This window comes from Xiphias gladius, chromosome 10, assembly GCF_016859285.1.
Source record: "Xiphias gladius isolate SHS-SW01 ecotype Sanya breed wild chromosome 10, ASM1685928v1, whole genome shotgun sequence".
In the NCBI taxonomy this organism is placed as follows: Eukaryota; Metazoa; Chordata; class Actinopteri; order Istiophoriformes; family Xiphiidae; genus Xiphias; species Xiphias gladius.
The window spans coordinates 8,064,692-8,084,193 of NC_053409.1; the positions used below are offsets into that span (position 1 = coordinate 8,064,692).

Here is a 19,502-nt window from a genome sequence, read left to right on the forward strand (position 1 = left end):
TACAGAAGAGTCATTTATTACTCTGTTAGAAGAAATACAAAGATGGCAGAGAAACTGTGATCACATTAGTCCTCTGAAAATGTAGAACTGCTGCTCACGCCAGGAAAGTCCCCAAGTCAAGGAAAATGATGACTGTTGAGATATGGGGGAAACATCAGTTAACGTGCCTTGAGACATCTGGAAACTTTTAATTCCTAGATTCACACATTAAGGCTCAATTTGCTACACCAGGGCTATTGGAAACACGATACACCAAAGGAGTACTCCTCAAAACAGAATTAACAAGTTCAACACTTGAACGACTTTGAGCTCAATTGTCCTCACTCTTATACTGGATATCTACCTAAATGCTCTGTGGTTTACGTCCTCAAAAGGCTGTGAACTAATAATAGCAACATTCAGGATACAGCAATTGAGTTGGAGTGCTTCTAAGGGAAATATGACAGTGATAGTTGACCTGGTACTGTCATTAGCTAGCCAACAGGCTGGCATGATGCAATAAATCATTTAATTATTGGTTATTTTCCTAACAAAAGTACATAAATTAAACATACTATAGCTCAACATTTTGGGAAATACATGTACTTGCTTTCTTGCCAAGAGTTAGATGAGAAGATCGATACAGCTCAAATAATGTATCTGTCCATTTAATATGAAACTACAGCCAGGAGAGGGCTAGCTTAGTTTAGCCTAGCTTAGAACAAGGCCTCAAAACCTGGGGAGACGACCAGCGTGGCTTTGTCCAAACTTAAATAATTACAACACTAATAATTTAAAACCACAACCTGTCATTTCTACACTTTTTATAGAAGAACACTGAATGAAATGCAGTATAACATTTTTTATTAGCGAGGTTTAGAGGTGCTGAAAGATGAATTTTGTTTTTACCTTTAGACAGACCCAGGCTAGCTAAGCTAACCATCTCCTGGCTGTACCTTTGTATTTAGCGAACAGAAACTCTAAATCTCATTAACTGACACGTTATGCTTTATGTTGTTTATTATTAATGTTTGTTTAGTGAGTGTTAAAAAATGACAGGTATGGTTTTGCGAAAGGGTTATGTGCATGAGTATTTCTTGGCACAGTACACATAACCCCCTGTAAAACCAGAATTTGTAGTTTTTCCACTTTGGTTTTGGTAGAAAGATGTGCTGGTAAACAAATTTTTTAACTTTGGACAGAGCAAGGCTAGCTGCTTCTCCCTGTTTCCTGTCTTTATTGTAAGCTAGGCTAACCTACGCCAACTATCTCCTAGCTCTAGCTTCATATATAACGTAAAGTTAAAGAGTAGTATCGACCTTCAGCAAAAAAGCAAATGAGCATATTTCCTAAAATGTCAATCTATTCCATTACATATGTCCATTAAGATGGCAAATTGGTAAACTTTTAAACCTTTAGAAAATTATTAAAACTCTGCTTGTTGCAAAAGAACTGAAGAGATCCAATATGGCTGGCAAAATATGCTCTTTGTTGCCTGAAATCCAAACTTTCATTTGTGGTGACACTCAACCTACTTTAATGACATTTTAAATGTTTGTTAATAGCCGGGGAGCTTGTGCAACTTGTTGACCCTGTTTCCTGGAACTTTCCTATGTCTCTACTATTGCCGGTTCTTTTCAGCCCATCTCTCGTAAATTCATTGTCTGATTAAGTTAGCAGAGGATGAGAGAAAAGAAGCAAAGTATGGCGTACTAGTTGGATTTGCCCTGAGCTCCACACACCACAGACAACAACTAGCCAGTAAAAGCTCCCGGTGCCATGACCCAGAGGTCAGAACAAGTCTGATGTGAAACCCGGCCACTAAGCAAACCCAAACTTCCTAAATACTCTCATATTACCTTCAAAGGATACGGTTTTCACTAATAAAGCAATCCACATTTGATATAAGACACATTCAAGTACTTCCATTTAGTTTGAGGAACCAATATTTAATGCAAAGAACTATGAGAGCCACAGTTACACTGAGCTCTAGCAGTGGTGCCTCTTGTTTGAGATGTGTGTGTGTGAGCGTTCGTGTGTGAGACCCAGAGGTGCTGGGTGTCTGTGTCTGCAAAGTCCAGTCCTTGGTGTGTTCCGGTCCGGCCTACATTTGGCTCAGGAAATGAGCGCGGCCGTTCTCCTCCAGGCGGCGAGTGAGGATCTCGCAGCCGGTCTCCGTCACCAGCAGGGTGTGTTCGAACTGAGCCGAGCGCTTCCCATCTCTGGTCACCGCCGTCCACCCGTCAGGCCACGTCTCGTCTTGCCATCCACCTGCGATATTACACACAAGGCTTTGGCTTACACCCCTATCACCGTCAATTAAACAAAGATGTGGAAACAAATGCTCCAAGTCTAGCAATGACTCACTGGATACCCATTAGTTAGAAAGTGTTTAATGACCGTTTGTAAGGCATGACTTGGCCTGCTGCGTCACACATCATTTAACCCCCTGTGAGCCAGTCAACAGCCTAAATTCCTCATTCTTAAGCCTAGGCTTGAGTGAAAAATAATTTCTTCACTATCCTGTGAAAACCACATATCTCCAAATTTGGTCGTTTAAATTTTTTTCAGATAAAAAGATGAATAAAGTTATCATATCTAGGTTGAGAAACTTCAGCTACTTCTTAGGCTAAATTAACCATTTTAAAATCCATTTGATTATCTAATAACACACACTGCGACAAAACTGAAAACAAGGCTATTTTTCTTAGCTCATGAAACGTTAACATGTGGAGATGTTTTTCCACCGGACAGTGATGTTACACTCTGAAATAGTGTTTTAATCTTTATTCTCGTTTTAAACTCGTCCTTGCATGTTTTATTGCCTCTTGAGTATGATATTTGTTTTATGTGATTTCTAGGACTTTGCAAATTACAAAAATAAGGCAATGAAGATATATTTGTATTCATTCAAAATATAAGTTAAGCTTAATTAGCATTAATGTTGTGCACATTACTCACACAAAGGCAGCTTCACTCACCTTCACATATCATGGGTTCAATGGTGAACACGTGGCCAGGCTTCATAACTCCAACTGCTTTGTTTTCTGGGAAATGAATAAATACAGAAATCAGAAATCATGCAGTTGCAAGTGAACATTAAGAAAGTCAATAGCAACTTTTTCAGAGATTTAAGACTCGGAAAATGGGAGGTACGTGACTACTCACTGGCATAGTGTGGCACGTTGGGAGCAGTGTGGAAAAGTCTGTGGATGCCGTGGCCACAGTAGCTCCGCACCACAGAGAAGCCGTTGGCCTGAGCGTGCTTCTGGATGATGTTACCTAACTCTCTGTAGCGAATACCAGGCTTCACTGTGAAAATGTCAGCGAAGAAGAAAGCATGAGGAGCACAGGCCTTCAAAAAAATCAGCTGTTAGTAGTCTGAAAAATGCTGAAATTTTGAGGCCATTACCAGTATTTAAGAGTTTAACAGAAAAAATACAGTATTTCTTAAAATTAACACATAACCAAACAAAAAACAAACAAACAAAAAAAAAAACATTGTTGATAAGGATCCCTTAAACTTGGTTATCAAAGAATCATGACCAAAATGTGTACAGTTGAAAAATAATGACATCATAATAAAAATGACAAAAACAATCTCAACAAAATGTAAATGTTAAAAGTTTCAGTTTCCTGATCACTTGGCTTAAAATTGAAAATTGAAAACTCATTCTTGACCTTGGAAAGAGATCAGAAAAAAGAAAAATACTATTTCCGATGTCAAAATTTCTCAACTTGCTCTCAAATGTCAGTGATCTGTAGTGGACAAAATATGTAATGGCAAAACTTTTTTAAATTACTTTGTGAAATGTTATTTCTCGTAAATTTTCGGCTGGCATACATGCCGATACAGAAACAGTTCATTAAAGAATACTTAAATCAGTGTGATAATTCAGTTTTTCCTTTTTAGTAATTTTGCAAACATTTTTAGAATTATGTTTTGGCTTTGTCTTTATGCTAACAATTTTAGCATAAGGCTAAAATGTAAAATGTGGAAAAAGTGAGAGGGTCTGAAAACTTTCTGAATGCACTGTATATCTTTAATAATCACATATAAGCCAATATTTACAACTACACCTCAGTTAGTTACTCAAAAACAACATCAGTATGTGTGTACAGACGACTTTATTGTTAAAACCTTATTGCAAGGTCTCAATAGTCAAATACAGTAAAAACTTAACATGGTTCAATTGTGGCACTACAAGAAAACGCCACTAATCTATCAGCCATAAACTTAATGACTGGACAAAAACAGTGAGCCAACCTTCAACAGTGAAGGTGGGGTTACTACAATTCCCACAGTAAATCAGCAAAATGAAAGAGAATAAAGGTTTAATTCCTACCAGAGTCGATGGCTTGCATAAGGCATTCATATGTGGTCTGAACTAGCTTCTTTGCTCCTTCATCCACCTCTCCGACAAAGAAGGTTTCGTTGAGGTCACCATGGAAACCATTGTGGTAGACTGTGATGTCCACTGTGTAAGAGTAAGATGATGTTAAACATGAAAAACTACATTCTATTATGTTTAACACAAAGAAAGTACTTTTATGAATAATCTGTCTGAAACATTTAATATTGGTAGGTACTGGGTGCTCATAGACGTTGATAAAACATCGACCCATTTGCAAGGCCAAACAAAATGTCCCCTTTTTAAAATTGCTGATGAAATTGGAACTCCTCATGGGCAAACTGGAACTCTTCCCATTTAAGGTGAAATATAGAGAGCAAAGAATCTGACTAGCAAAGCCCCACTGGTAAAGGTTAATGAAACAATTTGTCTTGTCGGACCACGCAGCGAGAGATGAGCTGTTGGCAAGTACTCCATCAGACGCTCTGAGGGGAGTAGCGGATGGTAGATGTCGCCTTAGCAGAAATATTCATAAAGATGCTAAAATTGGCCAAACTCCCGCTGACACCATTTCAGGATGCTGGTACAATAATTTGTCATGGAGAAGTAGTCCCCCCCCCCCCCTCCATTCGCAGTAATAGAACATTTCCCTACATCCAAACTTAGCTTAACTATTCATTGGAATTGGTTTGACATTGAGAAGATGACAATAGTGAGAAAATTTGTTTGTTTAAAAACAGCAGTTTTAAGTAAAGGTCAATGTTAGGTTTAGTAACTAACATAACACTATACGAGATGGTCAAAAAAGCCACAAAAGATGTGATACTGTTACTCTAAACTTATTTATTTTCGTTCAGTTATAATAAAAAGATAAAAACTGTTACAGAGATGAGAAAAAATGCATGAAGTTGAGGCTAGGGCCCAAAATCATGTAATATATGGTATAATGAGCATACCGTTGAGGATATCTCCTTCTTGTAGTAGTCTTCTGTCTGGGATGCCATGACAGATGACTTCATTGACAGACGTGCAGCAGGATTTGGGGAAGTTGTAGTAGTTGAGAGGGGAGGGGTAGCAGTTCCTTGCCGTGCAGGCCTGAACAGAAGAATCATGTTGGTTGTAGGGAGAGCAGGGATTCAACAAGTCAGAATGTCATGAATGGATGACCTACTGTATAGTAAAGATCAGAGACCCTTTCCCCCCATGGAACTAGGGCCAAAATTTCTATTTAGACCCATGAAAAGCAAGCAGATTAAGTAACCAGACTAAGTTACACGTTCTGTCTGTCGTTCTCCACCGCTCCATTTAACTGTCTCAGCGCAGCACCTACACATAACAAACAGCACTGTCCATGGTTCTGAAACAACAGCTGAGAGACAAAACGGTACAGGTCTTTGCTTAAGTGCCAGTCAGCTGCTCAGAGTGGAAGTGTGTATGTGTGGCTAATTATATTTAATATTAATTTAATACTACTACTACTCATGTTAATTTATTACATTAATGGGAAAACGAGCCATATATCAACTTGACATTGGCAAAGGTATTGGCTATCAGCAATTGCTCTGAACATCGTAGATCACCAAGATCATCGACTATAGGCACAACCCAATTAATGAAAGCGGAGGATGAAGATGTCTGTACCAATTTTTACTGCTATTCATTGAACAGTTGTTAAGATACTTCAATGAAAGCCAAAATTGTAAACCTCATGGTGGCTTTGAAGAAAAAGTCAGGAGATGACCAAAGTCAGTAGGCTTTATCCTCCTCCTAACAGCAAGCCATCTCATAGTTTTGAAGATCTTTCAGTCTAAACCACTAGCATGGCTAAAAACAATATATTCCGGGAAAATTCGCTGCCTTTAAGGAAGTATAAGGACAAACTTATCACTATCACTATTTAGACGATAGTTTCATTCTCAATATTTGTTTGTGTGAGGGCTAAATTAGATCACAAAGAAAAGGCAATTTACCAGCCCTATTGCGTGTGTACGTGTGTGTGTGCGGGCGTGTGTGTGTACCAGATGCACAGCATGGTCGATTTCTTCTGTTGTAACGCCTGGTTTCACCATCATGGCTGCAATGTCCAGGACCTCTCGTGCAAGCTGCAAATAACATACGTCAAAACCGAAATGCAATAATTGGAAAACCATAAATGCAAACGATGGCAACACCATGACAGCAACGACAAGTCAGTTTTGGTACCTTGCAAACTATTCTCATGCCTTCGATGTCTTCAGGAGAAAGGATCTTGATCTGTGACGTCCCCTTCAGAAATTGCTCAGACTCAGACATCCCTGTGCGATGAAAACAAGAACAGACAACTGGCATGATTCACACATCAATACTCAGTGAAGCCGATGAGCTCACTCAGAGAGGAGCTTGCAAAGCAACTGTCATTCGTCTAGCAGTTTTCAGACAAAGCATCAACGTGGACCATCACAGCTGCATTTAGATTCTCCTAATCAGTTTTGTATTTCTGAAAAAGTGGCATGAATGGCTGAATAAGTCACCCATTGTGACAAGGCACAAGGTATCATCAACTTTAATTTTGTATTTACACAATAACTGGTGCAATGTCAACCAATACCCAGTGCAAGTGTGTACTATGTAGATACTTTATATAACGGCAATCAAGAATGAGACAAGGCACCTAACACTGTAATCCACCCTTACTGTTAAGTTTTACCTTCATGGTGTCTGACTCCTGGCAGCTTCAACAGGTCAAATAGTACACTATTAATTCAACTCCAGGCCACGAATACAAGTAATGAGACAAGATTTTGTTTCACTGGTGAATCTGAAGAGACCCCTTTTGAAGAACAAATGCACATCTGCAGCAAGAACTGTACCCGCTGCAGCAAACCCTAAGTCTACTCTCAGAAAGCCATGGCTAGAGTCTAGACTAGGTTGAGCTTTCACAGTAACAACATTTAAATGATCATACTTTGTCAGTGCTTGTTTTTTTTTATTTTTTATATCACCCAGACATTCTTGTGATGTAAAATCTTTACTGTGTTAACTTTTAACATTAAGAATAAGTATCATGAATGTTTCGTTTCCAACCAGTAAACACATTTCAAAAAGAGACTTCCATAATTTAAAAACTTGTTTTACTTTCATTCAAGTCTGCATTACTTTCATGTAATCCATTGTAATGAAAATGTGAGGGTTTGCCTTCTTTTCTAATTATATGTCAAAACTGTGGATATCCCTTTGTTAGGATCTTCCTGCTTTAGGCTTGCTCTGGGCATGCAAAGTCAGCATTGTCCTTTAAATACCTCATGAAAATTCAAATTTAATTGTAGCCCTTTTCCAATGGTTTATAAATTTCACACTTTTAATATTTATTTTTTTTTAACTCTTTCTCGTGTTAACGTCAGTTTTGACTATTTTATTTATTACTACATCTTTCATACATTATATACCTTACATATACTGCATACATTATTTTATTATAACATTCTTTAAACTTAGATCCCAAATCAAAAAAAAAAAAAAAAACCTAACATTGCCTTGCATTGCTATGGTGCTATGGATAATTAGCTGCTCCTGCAAAGAATACACTACAGCATCAGCACCTGAGCAGAGGCAGAATCTAATGGCACTCACACTGTTGGCTCAGAGGAGCAGAGCAGGACTGTTGCTGTTATATAGAAAACAAAAGAAGCAAAGGTATCAGTGCATTAAGCTTGACAAGAAATTAGACTACCTGCAATTAAGCAATAGATTAAAAAAGATCAGAACACATTTTATTCTATCTGTTCTAGACTGAAAAGCACATGAGGAGAGTATTTTAATACCTGTTCATTAACAATTCGCTGATCTATAAATTTGTTAACCAACAACATGATTGCTGGATGAACATGAACCGTTTCCTAGCAACACAGACTTTACACTGGTTTGTGTACAAGTCAAATACAGCCCTCCTTTTGACCCCAAGAGCCTACAGTGTGAGTGCAAAAATCAATTTGAATTACTTACGCTTTGATACAGCTGCTCAGAAAAGACATGAAGTATGAGAAAATCACAAAGTGTGCACATTACAATGTCTTCAAAATGCTATGGTTTACTTCCTTATATATGTAATAGTGGAAATAGTCCATTTACATGTTTAAAAGATAAATAATAAAACCATTAAAAAAATAAAACCCAGGTTAGACTTGAGCTCAATAACAGTGTTGTGTTAAGAAACATTAGCCTGTAACAATTGTTCTTCAGTCCCTGACTAGGCATCACAAGAGAATGAAAGGAGACTGTAACCATGACTACCTGAGTATGGATCTACGCAGACAGATGACAAGGATGTAGAGGTTGCCATGGCTGCACAATGAATGACTTGCCTAGAGAACTAGACGTAAATAAGGCAGGTTACAATTATGGCTGTCTAATAATTACCACAAAAGAAACAAATTGTGAGCAGGTTTACTTTTCCCTGCAATACATCTATTGCAGTTTTTGGTGACAAAGCCAATGGTGGAAAGAGATCATAGTGAGATATTACTGGGCTTTAACAGAGGAACATCGATTTCAGTTTAAGCTTTGAAAGAAATGTCATCAGGAGAAAGCTACCTACATAGAACTGAATGATCCTCATGTTTTAAAATACCAAAAGAAGAACTGAGGAATTGCATCAATTTATAATGTACAAGTCTACAATTACTCATAAATCACTTTAAATCACAATTAAAAAAGCACCATAAAGCAATATTTTTCAATGTAATATGAATCAAATGAATTATAGTTAAAAGATACCAGTGCTACCATTCCTACTGAGAGTAGACATCTCACCACCTGCTCAAACCACAGAATAATGATTTAAATGCTCATCTGGAGATTGCTGCTTGTCTATGACGACAACATATTGTGTCATGTTTGTGGTTTTAACTTTGTTAACTTTTTAAAGGAAAACTATTACAAAACAGTTTTACGATGGCATGAATTTGTTCACTCTGGGAAAATGAAAAACAGGAACAGAGCATCAATTAAGAACACAGTAGTGAGCAGTTTTCACTTTTGATTGCAACAAAACTTGTACAAGTGCTGGTCTCGTTCTTAATTCAGTTCTCAGTCTTCAGCATTGCCTACAGGGCTGCAAGTTACCAAAACTATTCTGTTGGTGGAGAGTTCTTTGCTAACAGCACAAGACATATCAGCTCATCTGTGTATTCATGCAAATAATATGTACAACACATGCATGGATGACCTCATTGTCCAGACTATTGCAACACACTAAGACAGGTCAACAGGTTGAAGCTCTGAATGTGCACTCATATGGCACATGTGCAAATCTATACAATCAATGGCTAACATATATTGTAGTGATCTAGCACTCAATGGATCTCAGGGTCTAAGTTTTCAACACTTTGAATTGTGGGGGCAGTGTGCTGCTAGTCATTTTTGTGCTTATCCGTCATCACCACACAGCACAATTCTTATTTGACTCAAGGCTGATATTTCAAAGCCCCACCAAGGGCCTCTGATCATTACATTCCACTGTATGAATGTACTGGACAAAATTCTGATAATTTCTCTATTTTTTACAGTCGTACAAGTAGTGGTGCTAAAATTGTAGACTGTCCTTTGGGTGGCGCTAGACAAAAGACCATATTAAATTCTAAAGAGCTGATCCACTCAGGATCTATGGAAATCTGCCGAGTAGATTTTGATATTCCTTCTGTAAACAGAAATTTTGGTCAAAGCTTACAACCAAGGGTGGTCACCGAAATAAAAATAAAAATTAGGAAAAAAAAAAAGAAAAAAAAAGGGATCCTCTGGGAACTACGTCTGTCTTTTGCAAATGTCGTGAAAATCTGACTAACAGGTTTGAGACTATCTTGCTCAAAAGCACAGTGTTTGACAGACAAACGGATGGACAGACTAACTGGGTCCTGCTGCTTTGAGAGGAAAATAATACCATAAGTACCGCAGTGCCAAATCAAATGACAACTTTGGCAGTGGAATCTGGCAGTATTAAGCGATTGTAAATCTCTCTTATAATGATTATCTCTCATTTTTGCATGTGCTACACATTGTAAAAACAAGACCAAATGTCTCTAGTTACACCCAAACTGTCATGCCTAAGCGTCGAAGAACACAGCCTTCAGACTGTTGTGGGGTCTGTTCCATAAAATTTCCCTCATTCTGCAGCCTCTCTCTCTCTCTGGGGGAGCTTCTCTCTCTCCAGAAGGCCAGATGACAGCTGTGGCTCCCTTTTTTGTTATATTGATATTTTTTTATTGGTTGACCTATATTTCCTTTTGTAAATAAATCATTTTTCTTTAGCCGCCAACTCGTGTTGTCTGCCATCCTTGTTGCAGTCTTTGAGCCGGGCTGTGAGACATCTCAAAAAAACATGAGTTTAAAAGAAGATACCAAGCTTACCCAACTAATATGATCAACTAAAAATATATTGTGAGAAAGAAGCTTGGTTACCTCTGGGATGATCAGCATAGTCAGGTCTTTGGATGTCACCAGGTACAAGTCTCATAGGAGTCTACACCAGGGGCCAAGACAATAGACACGTTACATCATGGAATTCCCATAGAACATTCATAAGAAAATACTTAAAGCAAGACAAAGTTTTTAACATTTTCTCTTACTCTGCCTGTCTCTGTTTTTTTCCTTGTGCTGTACTCCATTATTTTTAGGAGGCGCTTAAATGTTTCTACACATTCAAAACATACTGTATATGAACCGACAGGTATCAATAAATGACCCTCTGTTGGATTTTTCGAAGGTTTTAAATATATGATGCGGTGTGCAGCGGTGACTGTTTATTATCTCTGCTTAAAGAAGTTCATGTAATGTCCAAAGCATGAAACCTGTTTTAGCAAACTGACATTCTTTAAGCTAACAGAGTGCAGAACTGTGTCACAAAGGAGCAGTTGACATTTAAAAAAAAAAAAAAAAAAAAAATGTGGTTAAACATTAAAAAAAGGTCATACACATCAAAACTTTCTCTTCTTAGTTGCTACCATAGTTACAGCACTTAGTGGTAAATAAGAAAAATGGTGAGAAGAATGTGCAAATCAGTTTAGCACCACTGAGTATAACCAAATGGAGACAAAGAAGAACTCACCAGTGGGTAGTGAGGGCGTAGTTTTCCTGTGTAGCGGTAGCCTGGCCATGGGTCTGTGTTGATGTCCTTCTCCACACAGTTCTTAGATTCATTCTGGTTTTTGTCCTCCTCTGACAAAACATAACACATGGTCTCTAAAGCATCTGGCACCATTGTGTCAGTTCACAGTCAAGGAATATAATCTACTTCTGACTTTCGTAAGAGGTTCTAAATAAACACAGTGTGGGTACAGTTGTTTCTAAAACTCCAATATGTCCATCTGTACTATTAACCTAAATATCATGCAATGTATGTATATAATGTCACTGAGTCCAACACAGAGCTTAATGTCAACAAAGTACATAACTGGTAGTGATTTTTGATACCTACTTGCTTTTTTGTGCAGCAACTTGTGAGATGCCCAGCTCCCTTTGAAACATTCCTGGGAATGAAACACAAAGAAAACCTCTAAATGAATCAGTACAGTGACAGACAGATATAGCTAGCCATTACTGATACAATGCAAACTGTGCTCCAAAGCACACTTAACTAATGTGTAACAATCACACGCATGGTCACTGAATTTGTGCTGATGCAACACCTATTCAAATCCAACTAGGACAGAAACGTTACTTGGATGCACAATGTGACAGATATGGCAGCACAGGAAGAGACTTTTCCTAATATGTCGCTGTACGTATCCTTGTCACAGTCACTCTGCCATTTATTGTTAATTTCAATGGTGTGTATGACTTAATTTGACAGTTAACAGCAGAGAGAGGGACCGGGAATGCAGAGAGCAGGGTAAGGTTGCACAGCCAAAATTGCAATCACAGCAAAGACCTCTAGGGTCAAAAACCATGGCACCACAACAACATTAGAACTGCACCCAAACTATTTATAAAGCTTTTGACTCAAAGAACATTGCATTAGATCTACTCAAAACAGAGACCCCCTCCACAGAGTCTGATGTCTGTAGTTTAATGTTTAATGCTTTCTTGCCATTTCCAATGTAGTGTCCTCTGCAAGAAAAATTAGCCATAAAAGCAGCATCCACAAACTTTATCAATTTAATATCAACTCTCTGAGGTGGACTCACAGGACTTGTTACAAGCCCCTTTACTATTTTCGTGACAGACAACTATTGTGGCAATGGGTCTGCCAGTATTAAAGGTTCTCATACTGTTCAAACAAATCCTGCTCAGTTGATCATCTGTATACTAAGTGAAGAGTAGCTTCATTTAATAGATAATACTCAGCCCAGTATGAGGTCTGGTCCATAGTTCATTTTTTAAACTGACAGATTTGTGAGTGGGGGTTTGCTCTCCTAGGAAAGAGAGTCAAACATCGTGGCACCAAGTGATCTGTCACGCAGCATTTACTCTGCAGCACTTTACAACTCAAGTATCATTACTTGTAGTCTGTACATTACTAGAGTGCCTGGTTCCTACACTTTATAAATTTTTTACATACACAGTTTTACGCTGTCAGCAAAAGAACTTCACCCTGTAGGGTTTTTATTCTGACCAGCGACGTTGTTATCATTCACTTTTCGCTAACCAGCCTACAGTTAGCTAGCTAAACCTTTTCCCTCGACCTACTGTTACAGAGACAGCATCAGTTACAGTCACTGATTGCACTATTCATCCCCAGTACTCCGTATGACATTACACAGCCAGAAGGCATTCGTTAAAATTGAGCTAATAGGTTATTAGCGGTTTACCAGGCACCTACACATGTCTACCTAGCTTGACAGTTAGCGTTAGCAGCCTCGTGATAAGAGAGAGGGCCTTGACGTGCGGCTAGAACCGGCATTTAAACAGGTCAAGCCAAGAAAGCAGCAGTACCTGTGAACAGAAATAGGAGCCTTGAATACCAAGCTTGATACATGTGGGACACTGAAGTTTGGCGTCCTTGCTGCAACCCTCTGTCTCACACTCCCTTCTGGTCTCGGTGCTCGCCATGCCTTCGTCTGCAGGAGAGGGGTGGAGTCGCCGAGAAGCAGCCAGCCAGCGGCGGCACACAGCGCATGTCCGCGGCGCGGCCGTCACGTTGCACAGCTCGGTCCAATCAACAGGAACTTTCCTAACAGAGATTTGTAAGATGGCGACCGCCGAACCGGTGAGCACTTTCTCCAAAGAACGTATCAAAACAGTTGGGGGGGCTTGTTGCTTTAATTACGGGCCGAGATTATATTTAAAGTTCATGTACAACTTTAAACTTCAGTCCTCAGATAGAAATTGACAGTTACTATTATCACACGTGCTGTTTTGACCGGTTTCAAGTTTGGCTTCTGTGCCACCTAAGCGTAAAAAGAGGAATGCTTGTGTGTTGAGATCTCCCAACTTTTAAGGCTGACGTTAGCTGACCGACGTGCCGTTAACTTTTGCGAAGAGAACCACACTAACTTAAATTACAAATCAAGTTACTTTGCTATCGCTTAGACCAGCTATTAAATTACAAACTAGAGAAGATTTTTTTTTCAAAACACTTATGTTTATTATAGACTCGGTAAATTTGGCATGAGGAATAATAAATAACATACAAAATAGGACTTTGTTTTAGTAGCTAACATTTCAACTGTCAAAATGCTTCCCGCTGACCTCTGCGAATGGTACATTAGCTATTTTAGTAGCCAGGGTTACCGCTAACTCATATGATTGTAAAACAGCCAAAGAGGCAGTTTCCATACGTTGTTGTTCCTCCCCATTAAACAGGATGTGGTGTTTGACACTCACGCCGAATTTTCGGACTGGCTCCAAAATTCTGGTCTAATGCCTTAATGTCATGTTACAGCGGCTCTGTAACATGGTACTAAGCACGCAGTAGTTAAACTGGCAGACATATGAATGGAAATGGCTCGGTGTTCTTTCCGTTCATAAGCAAGCATCTTGGGAATGGAACAGCCATGCCTAACAGCGATTTCCCCCAACTTACGTGCTTCCATTAGTGGGTAATGTTAGCAGTAGAGTTATTGGTTGTAAGCCAAGCTCTAGCTTCACATTCACAGTGAAATGTGTACCAGATGTTCATATCGGGTTTCACAAGTGACCGCGTCCGTCACGGAATTTATTTTTACAATAATTCAAGTTTATTTAAGAGATAACCTATCTCATCTGAAATGAGAAACAACACTATTGTTTTGTCAGATGGGCAATTTGTAGATACTCACCTGTATTTAATTGTACCAGCATCTATGTGCCATGGCTAAAGGGTCCACTTATGTAGTTAACAACTGGAAAGTTATTAGTAAACAGATTAGCCGTCATGTAACTGTGACAGGATTATTTCTCCGGTTAGATCTATGCTGGAGAGTAGGCTCATTTGGATTTGGGGATAGATAGCCCCTCCTGTCTACTTGCCTTACTTGTACCTCACCTCTAACTCGCTGCTTTATAGGAAACCAACCCAAGTCCACCCCAGCCTGATGACGATGGAGCTGAGGAGACTGGACAGGAGATTGTGAGCCCAGAGGCCTACATCAAACACCCACTCCAGAACAGGTTAGGGTCTGCAACTTTTAGATTTATTTGAAACAGCCAGTTTAATTAAGGCAAGCATTGGAGCTTATTTGATCTAAAATTTTAAGTTTTCAAAAATGACTTAGAAGCTGCATTTATAATGTTATATTCACTACATGGTATCAAAGAATCACCTAATTTCAGCAGGTGTTACTCCTTCTATATCAGTAATCATTTTTTTACAACATAGAGGGATAGGTTTAGGATGAGAAAATAGAAAGTTTTGATCAAATAGTCAGTTAATTATTTAGTCGATTGACTGAAAATTAATCACCAAAAATGTTGGCAGCCCATTGGTTTTTTTTGTAAACTTAATATCTTTGTGTTTTGGTCTGTTGGTCACACAAAACGAGGGAAACACTACCTTGGGTTCAAAGAACTTGTAATGATCATATTTTACAGTTTTTAAAAAAAAAACTGTTTATAGACTAAACTATAAATTGATTCATCAAAAAAATAATTGACAGACTAACTAGTAAAAAAAATATTTGTTAGTTTCATATTATTTTCTAACTTCAATTTAAGTCACAATCATGTAAAATTAAGTAGGGCTACAACTGAGATTTTTTTTTTCCTTTAATAATTGACCGATTAATATCTGTCAATTATTTTCTTGATTCATCATTTGCCCCATAAAATTTCGGAGGAAAAAGTAAAAAAAAATACCCATAATAATTTCTCGTAGCCCAAACTGACATATTCAGAAGTCTTGTTTTGTCCGACATTGAGTCCAAAACCTAAAGATACCTGGTTTAATAGAAAAGACGATCAAGAAAATGTGAGAAAGTTGAACCTGTGAATACTTGTTATTTTTGCTTTAAAAATGACTACAATGATAAATCGATTGTGAAAATCAAAATAGTTCATTTTCTGTCGATCAGCTAATCGATAAATCAACTAATCATTGCAGCTCTAAAACCGAGCTTTACCCTTGAATTGCTTTGGATTGCCTGTTGAATTAATTGATTGATGCAAGGTGTTTGAAAATGTAATTAACATAAACATTAGTTAGTTCTGTCTTCAAAGTTTTCCTTAGAGGGCAAAACAGAGAAATTACATGCTGTACATTGCCCCTGTTTACGCATAGCATTCAGATATTCCAGCATCTGATCACAATCGGTATTATTGGCCGCTGCCAGGTGTGAGTGTGTAAAACTGTATGCATCACCAGCTTCAAAGAAAAGATTGGTGACTTATGCATCACCCAATTATTGGATCTATAGGCATAGTTAAAGAGCTGAATGACCCTTCTTCCAAACAAATGAATGGGGCTGGCGAGATAGAAGAGAAAGACAAACTGACCATTCACCGAAAACAAGGAATGTATTGTTCACTGACAGGAAGTTAAGCAATTTCGAAAATTGTTTGTCCACAGTACATAATAAATACAACATGTTTAAAAGCTGAATAAAAGTACAAAATACCCTTTTCTCCAAATTAAAACATGTTTGCTTCCCAGATAGATGAGTAATTACTGAGCTAATTTTTAACTTGACTCATCAAAAATGAAGAGTGTGTAAAGTGGATTTATATGATTAAAATGTGATTATTTGATTACATTTTGTTTATTTCTCAACCCGAGGGAGGGAAACTTGACCTAGCAGCTCATTTTATGATATTATATGCAATATAAATGTACAGTATATGTGGTCCAGTGGTTACCTGTGGCACTGATCTTGTTTGTGTGTTTTAATGTTCTTCATGTGTTAAAGTGGATTTCCTCTCACAGTCCAAACAAATGCAGTCTGCTGGATTGGAGACTTTATTTCCCCAGAGTAGGACTGTGCTTGACTGTAAAGGGTCCAGTGACCTGTCCAAGGAGTTTTGAGTATTTTCCTCTGAATCCATACTCAGATAGGGTCCATCAGCCTTTGGTACTGAATATAAATAAGAGTGAAGGAATATTTTATGTATATTTAAATTTTAAAGGATATTTATGTCCAAAAGGGTAACATAAAAAAGCCAAACTCAACAGAAAGCCGGTCAGCTAAAAGAAAAGTTGGACCCTAAACACTTTATTGGTGACTCACATCTCAATTGTGAGGTTATACTGACAATTGGATCTGACTGTTTTCAAGTTTAGTGGCCATATATCCCAAAATATTGATGAACAAAATGGTGCAAAATGACAAAAATGCCTCTGTTTTTCTTTACTGGCTCAGATACAGTAGTATACAAAGTACAACAGGAACAACATAAGCCTACTGCCTAGCACTCATTAATTTTATTGATCCGCATTTTTTGTTACAGGGTGACAGGATGCTTGAGCCTATCACAGCATGCATTCGAAGTCAAAGAAACACTCTGTCATGGTCCATCAAAGGGGCTGTTCAATATATGCTGCATCAGATTATTGCCTACAATCAAGCAATCAAATATTTTACTAGACAAGTTAACAAGTTACTGACAGTTGGATTGTCATATTTACTTATCAGACAGTCTGGTATGCCTATGCAGTTGAACTGCAGGGAATTTAGTTTGCATCAGTTGTCTCATTCTGTCCTTTTCTGGCATTTATTGGGGCTGCTCTCACTTTAAAAACACTACCCATACCCAGTGACAGAGTAGTGGTGGTAAATGCTTTATAATAGTGTTAACAGCCACAATTCTCATTATTCTTCTTCACCCTAAAGAGGTTAAGGCAGTTGCTAGTTGTTGAGCCATAAGAGGATTCAGCATTGAACAAGTATGACACAGCGTCACAATTAATTGGACCACGAAAGTGATGGATTGATTTACTGAGCAGTTTGTGTCAGCAGCATCCAGATGCATCCATACGTCGCTCATTTGCTCCGGAGCTCAATGGCTTATGGTTACTTTTGTTTACCTCGTGTTTAATCAGCAGCTCATTACATTTATGCAAATTCCCTTTTTTTTTGTTTTCGCCTGACAGATGGTCTCTGTGGTTCTTCAAGAATGACAAGAGCAAAACATGGCAGGCCAACCTGCGGCTCATCTCTAAATTTGACACGGTTGAAGATTTCTGGGCGTAAGGAGCAATAAATCTCTCAGTCTTTTAGTTTTTCTGTATTTCCATGGAGTGACTGAAGCAATAAAATGTCAGGACTGTATACTGTGTTTCAGAACTACTGCTGGATCTGCAAGCGATGAATGAGCATTTTTTGTTAATGCTTTGCTCTTGTCATTTCAAGTCTCTACAATCATATCCAGTTGTCAAGCAACCTCATGTCAGGCTGTGATTACTCTCTTTTTAAGGTAAGTTTGTGTCCATTTATGTAAATATGCAGAGAGCGAGGAGTTCAAATACAAATTAAAGTGTAGTTAAAACCATATATATATATATTTTTTTGTCTCAAATAAACTGTTTTTGAGCTCTGATACTGAGATGTCGTGAAGGACAATGCTTAGTCCTGATTCTGGACCTGAATGGATATCTGCCGGAACTTGGGCATTTCACTCACAGTTCATAAATTGAGATACAGGAAGAATGTTGAAAGTAAAGTCGTCGTTTGATAGGAACTCTTCCTAGCAACCTACAAGCTGGGTTCCTATCCACCTACAAGGCTGGAGTTCAAAAGCTAATTATACTTATTTGAGATAGGTGATGATAATTATTGGCAAGGTAGTAATCAAATATAACTGCACTCTTTGATCAGTGTTCTTTTATGGAACCAAAATCACCTGTGATGAAGATTAACTAGTGAACTTGTATTCATAGGGAAATTAGTTTATCATCACCTGTAAAATTAAGTTTTAAAAATTTTACATTTGAAATCCAGTATAGCCTTTTACCAAACACTACAATGTGAGTCAGAATGTTGAGGCAGAGCTTGTGTAGAAGGGTAAAAATGCAATTTGAGAAAAAGATGTTAAATAAATATTACAGCCATCACTGGAGTTCTTGTTAACTTTTTAGTATTCCAGCTGCAAATGTCATATCGGATTTAAAGAATTTCCACTGATTATTTAACAACTGGAAAAGTTCTTTTCTTGCAGGCGATGTTGAACTCTGTCGAAACTGGACAACAGACTGTTTTGAAGTTTTGATGCAGTGGTTTAGGATGTGTATTGACAGTTTGAACCATCACTGCAGGATGGCATTGAACCCATGTGGGAGGACGAGAGGAACAAGCGTGGCGGTCGCTGGCTGATCACTCTCACCAAGCAGCAGAGGAGATTAGACCTGGACCGCTTCTGGCTGGAAACGGTAGGTTCGGCTGTGGCTGCTGTGCTTTATATCCTTTTTGGTGTTGTCACACAAACGATTGATTCTATTATTATTATTATTATATACTATTCTATCTTGAGCCTCCTCCCAAAGTAGTACATTTATTACCTATTGGCAGCTGTAATTAGTTGTACAACTCTGTCATTGCATTTGTCACCCTTCTGATATGGGTTATTACATCCTTTCATACCTTTTAAAGCCGACCTGAGCCACAGTTGAGATTGTTTTAGTCTTAACTTTTTGCACACAAAATATTCTCTGATATCTAAGAATGCAATGATTGTATGCTGAATCAATGATGGGGTCAAAATGCAGTCAGATGAGATAAATTGGCTTGCTTGCTGGTAAATCGCAGTCCATACAGTGTTATGGTGATCTCTCTCTTGCCAAAGGTCACTGACAGT

The 19,502-nt window shown here is 38.2% G+C and overlaps 2 protein-coding genes across 2 annotated transcripts in view; one reads left to right on the forward strand and one right to left on the reverse strand.

Annotated features, from left to right (window-relative positions):
* metap1 (methionyl aminopeptidase 1) lies at positions 1-13,440 on the reverse strand. Its single transcript, XM_040136511.1, has 11 exons — positions 13,236-13,440; positions 11,779-11,830; positions 11,410-11,519; positions 10,764-10,824; positions 6,534-6,625; positions 6,350-6,433; positions 5,288-5,426; positions 4,326-4,457; positions 3,148-3,291; positions 2,961-3,026; positions 1-2,250 (listed from the first exon to the last, which is right to left on the reverse strand). The coding sequence occupies exons 1-11, from the start codon at positions 13,350-13,352 to the stop codon at positions 2,084-2,086; spliced, it is 1,164 nt and encodes a 387-aa protein (XP_039992445.1). The 5' UTR covers positions 13,353-13,440; the 3' UTR covers positions 1-2,083.
* Positions 13,428-19,502, forward strand: part of eif4eb (eukaryotic translation initiation factor 4eb) — a 15,028-nt gene continuing 8,953 nt past the window's right edge. The window contains exons 1-5 of the mRNA XM_040136515.1: positions 13,428-13,509; positions 14,788-14,891; positions 17,803-17,898; positions 18,062-18,125; positions 18,964-19,077. Of these exons, the coding sequence (XP_039992449.1) occupies positions 13,492-13,509; positions 14,788-14,891; positions 17,803-17,898; positions 18,062-18,125; positions 18,964-19,077 (396 nt within the window). The 5' untranslated portion in view covers positions 13,428-13,491. The remainder of the gene's footprint in view (positions 13,510-14,787; positions 14,892-17,802; positions 17,899-18,061; positions 18,126-18,963; positions 19,078-19,502) is intronic.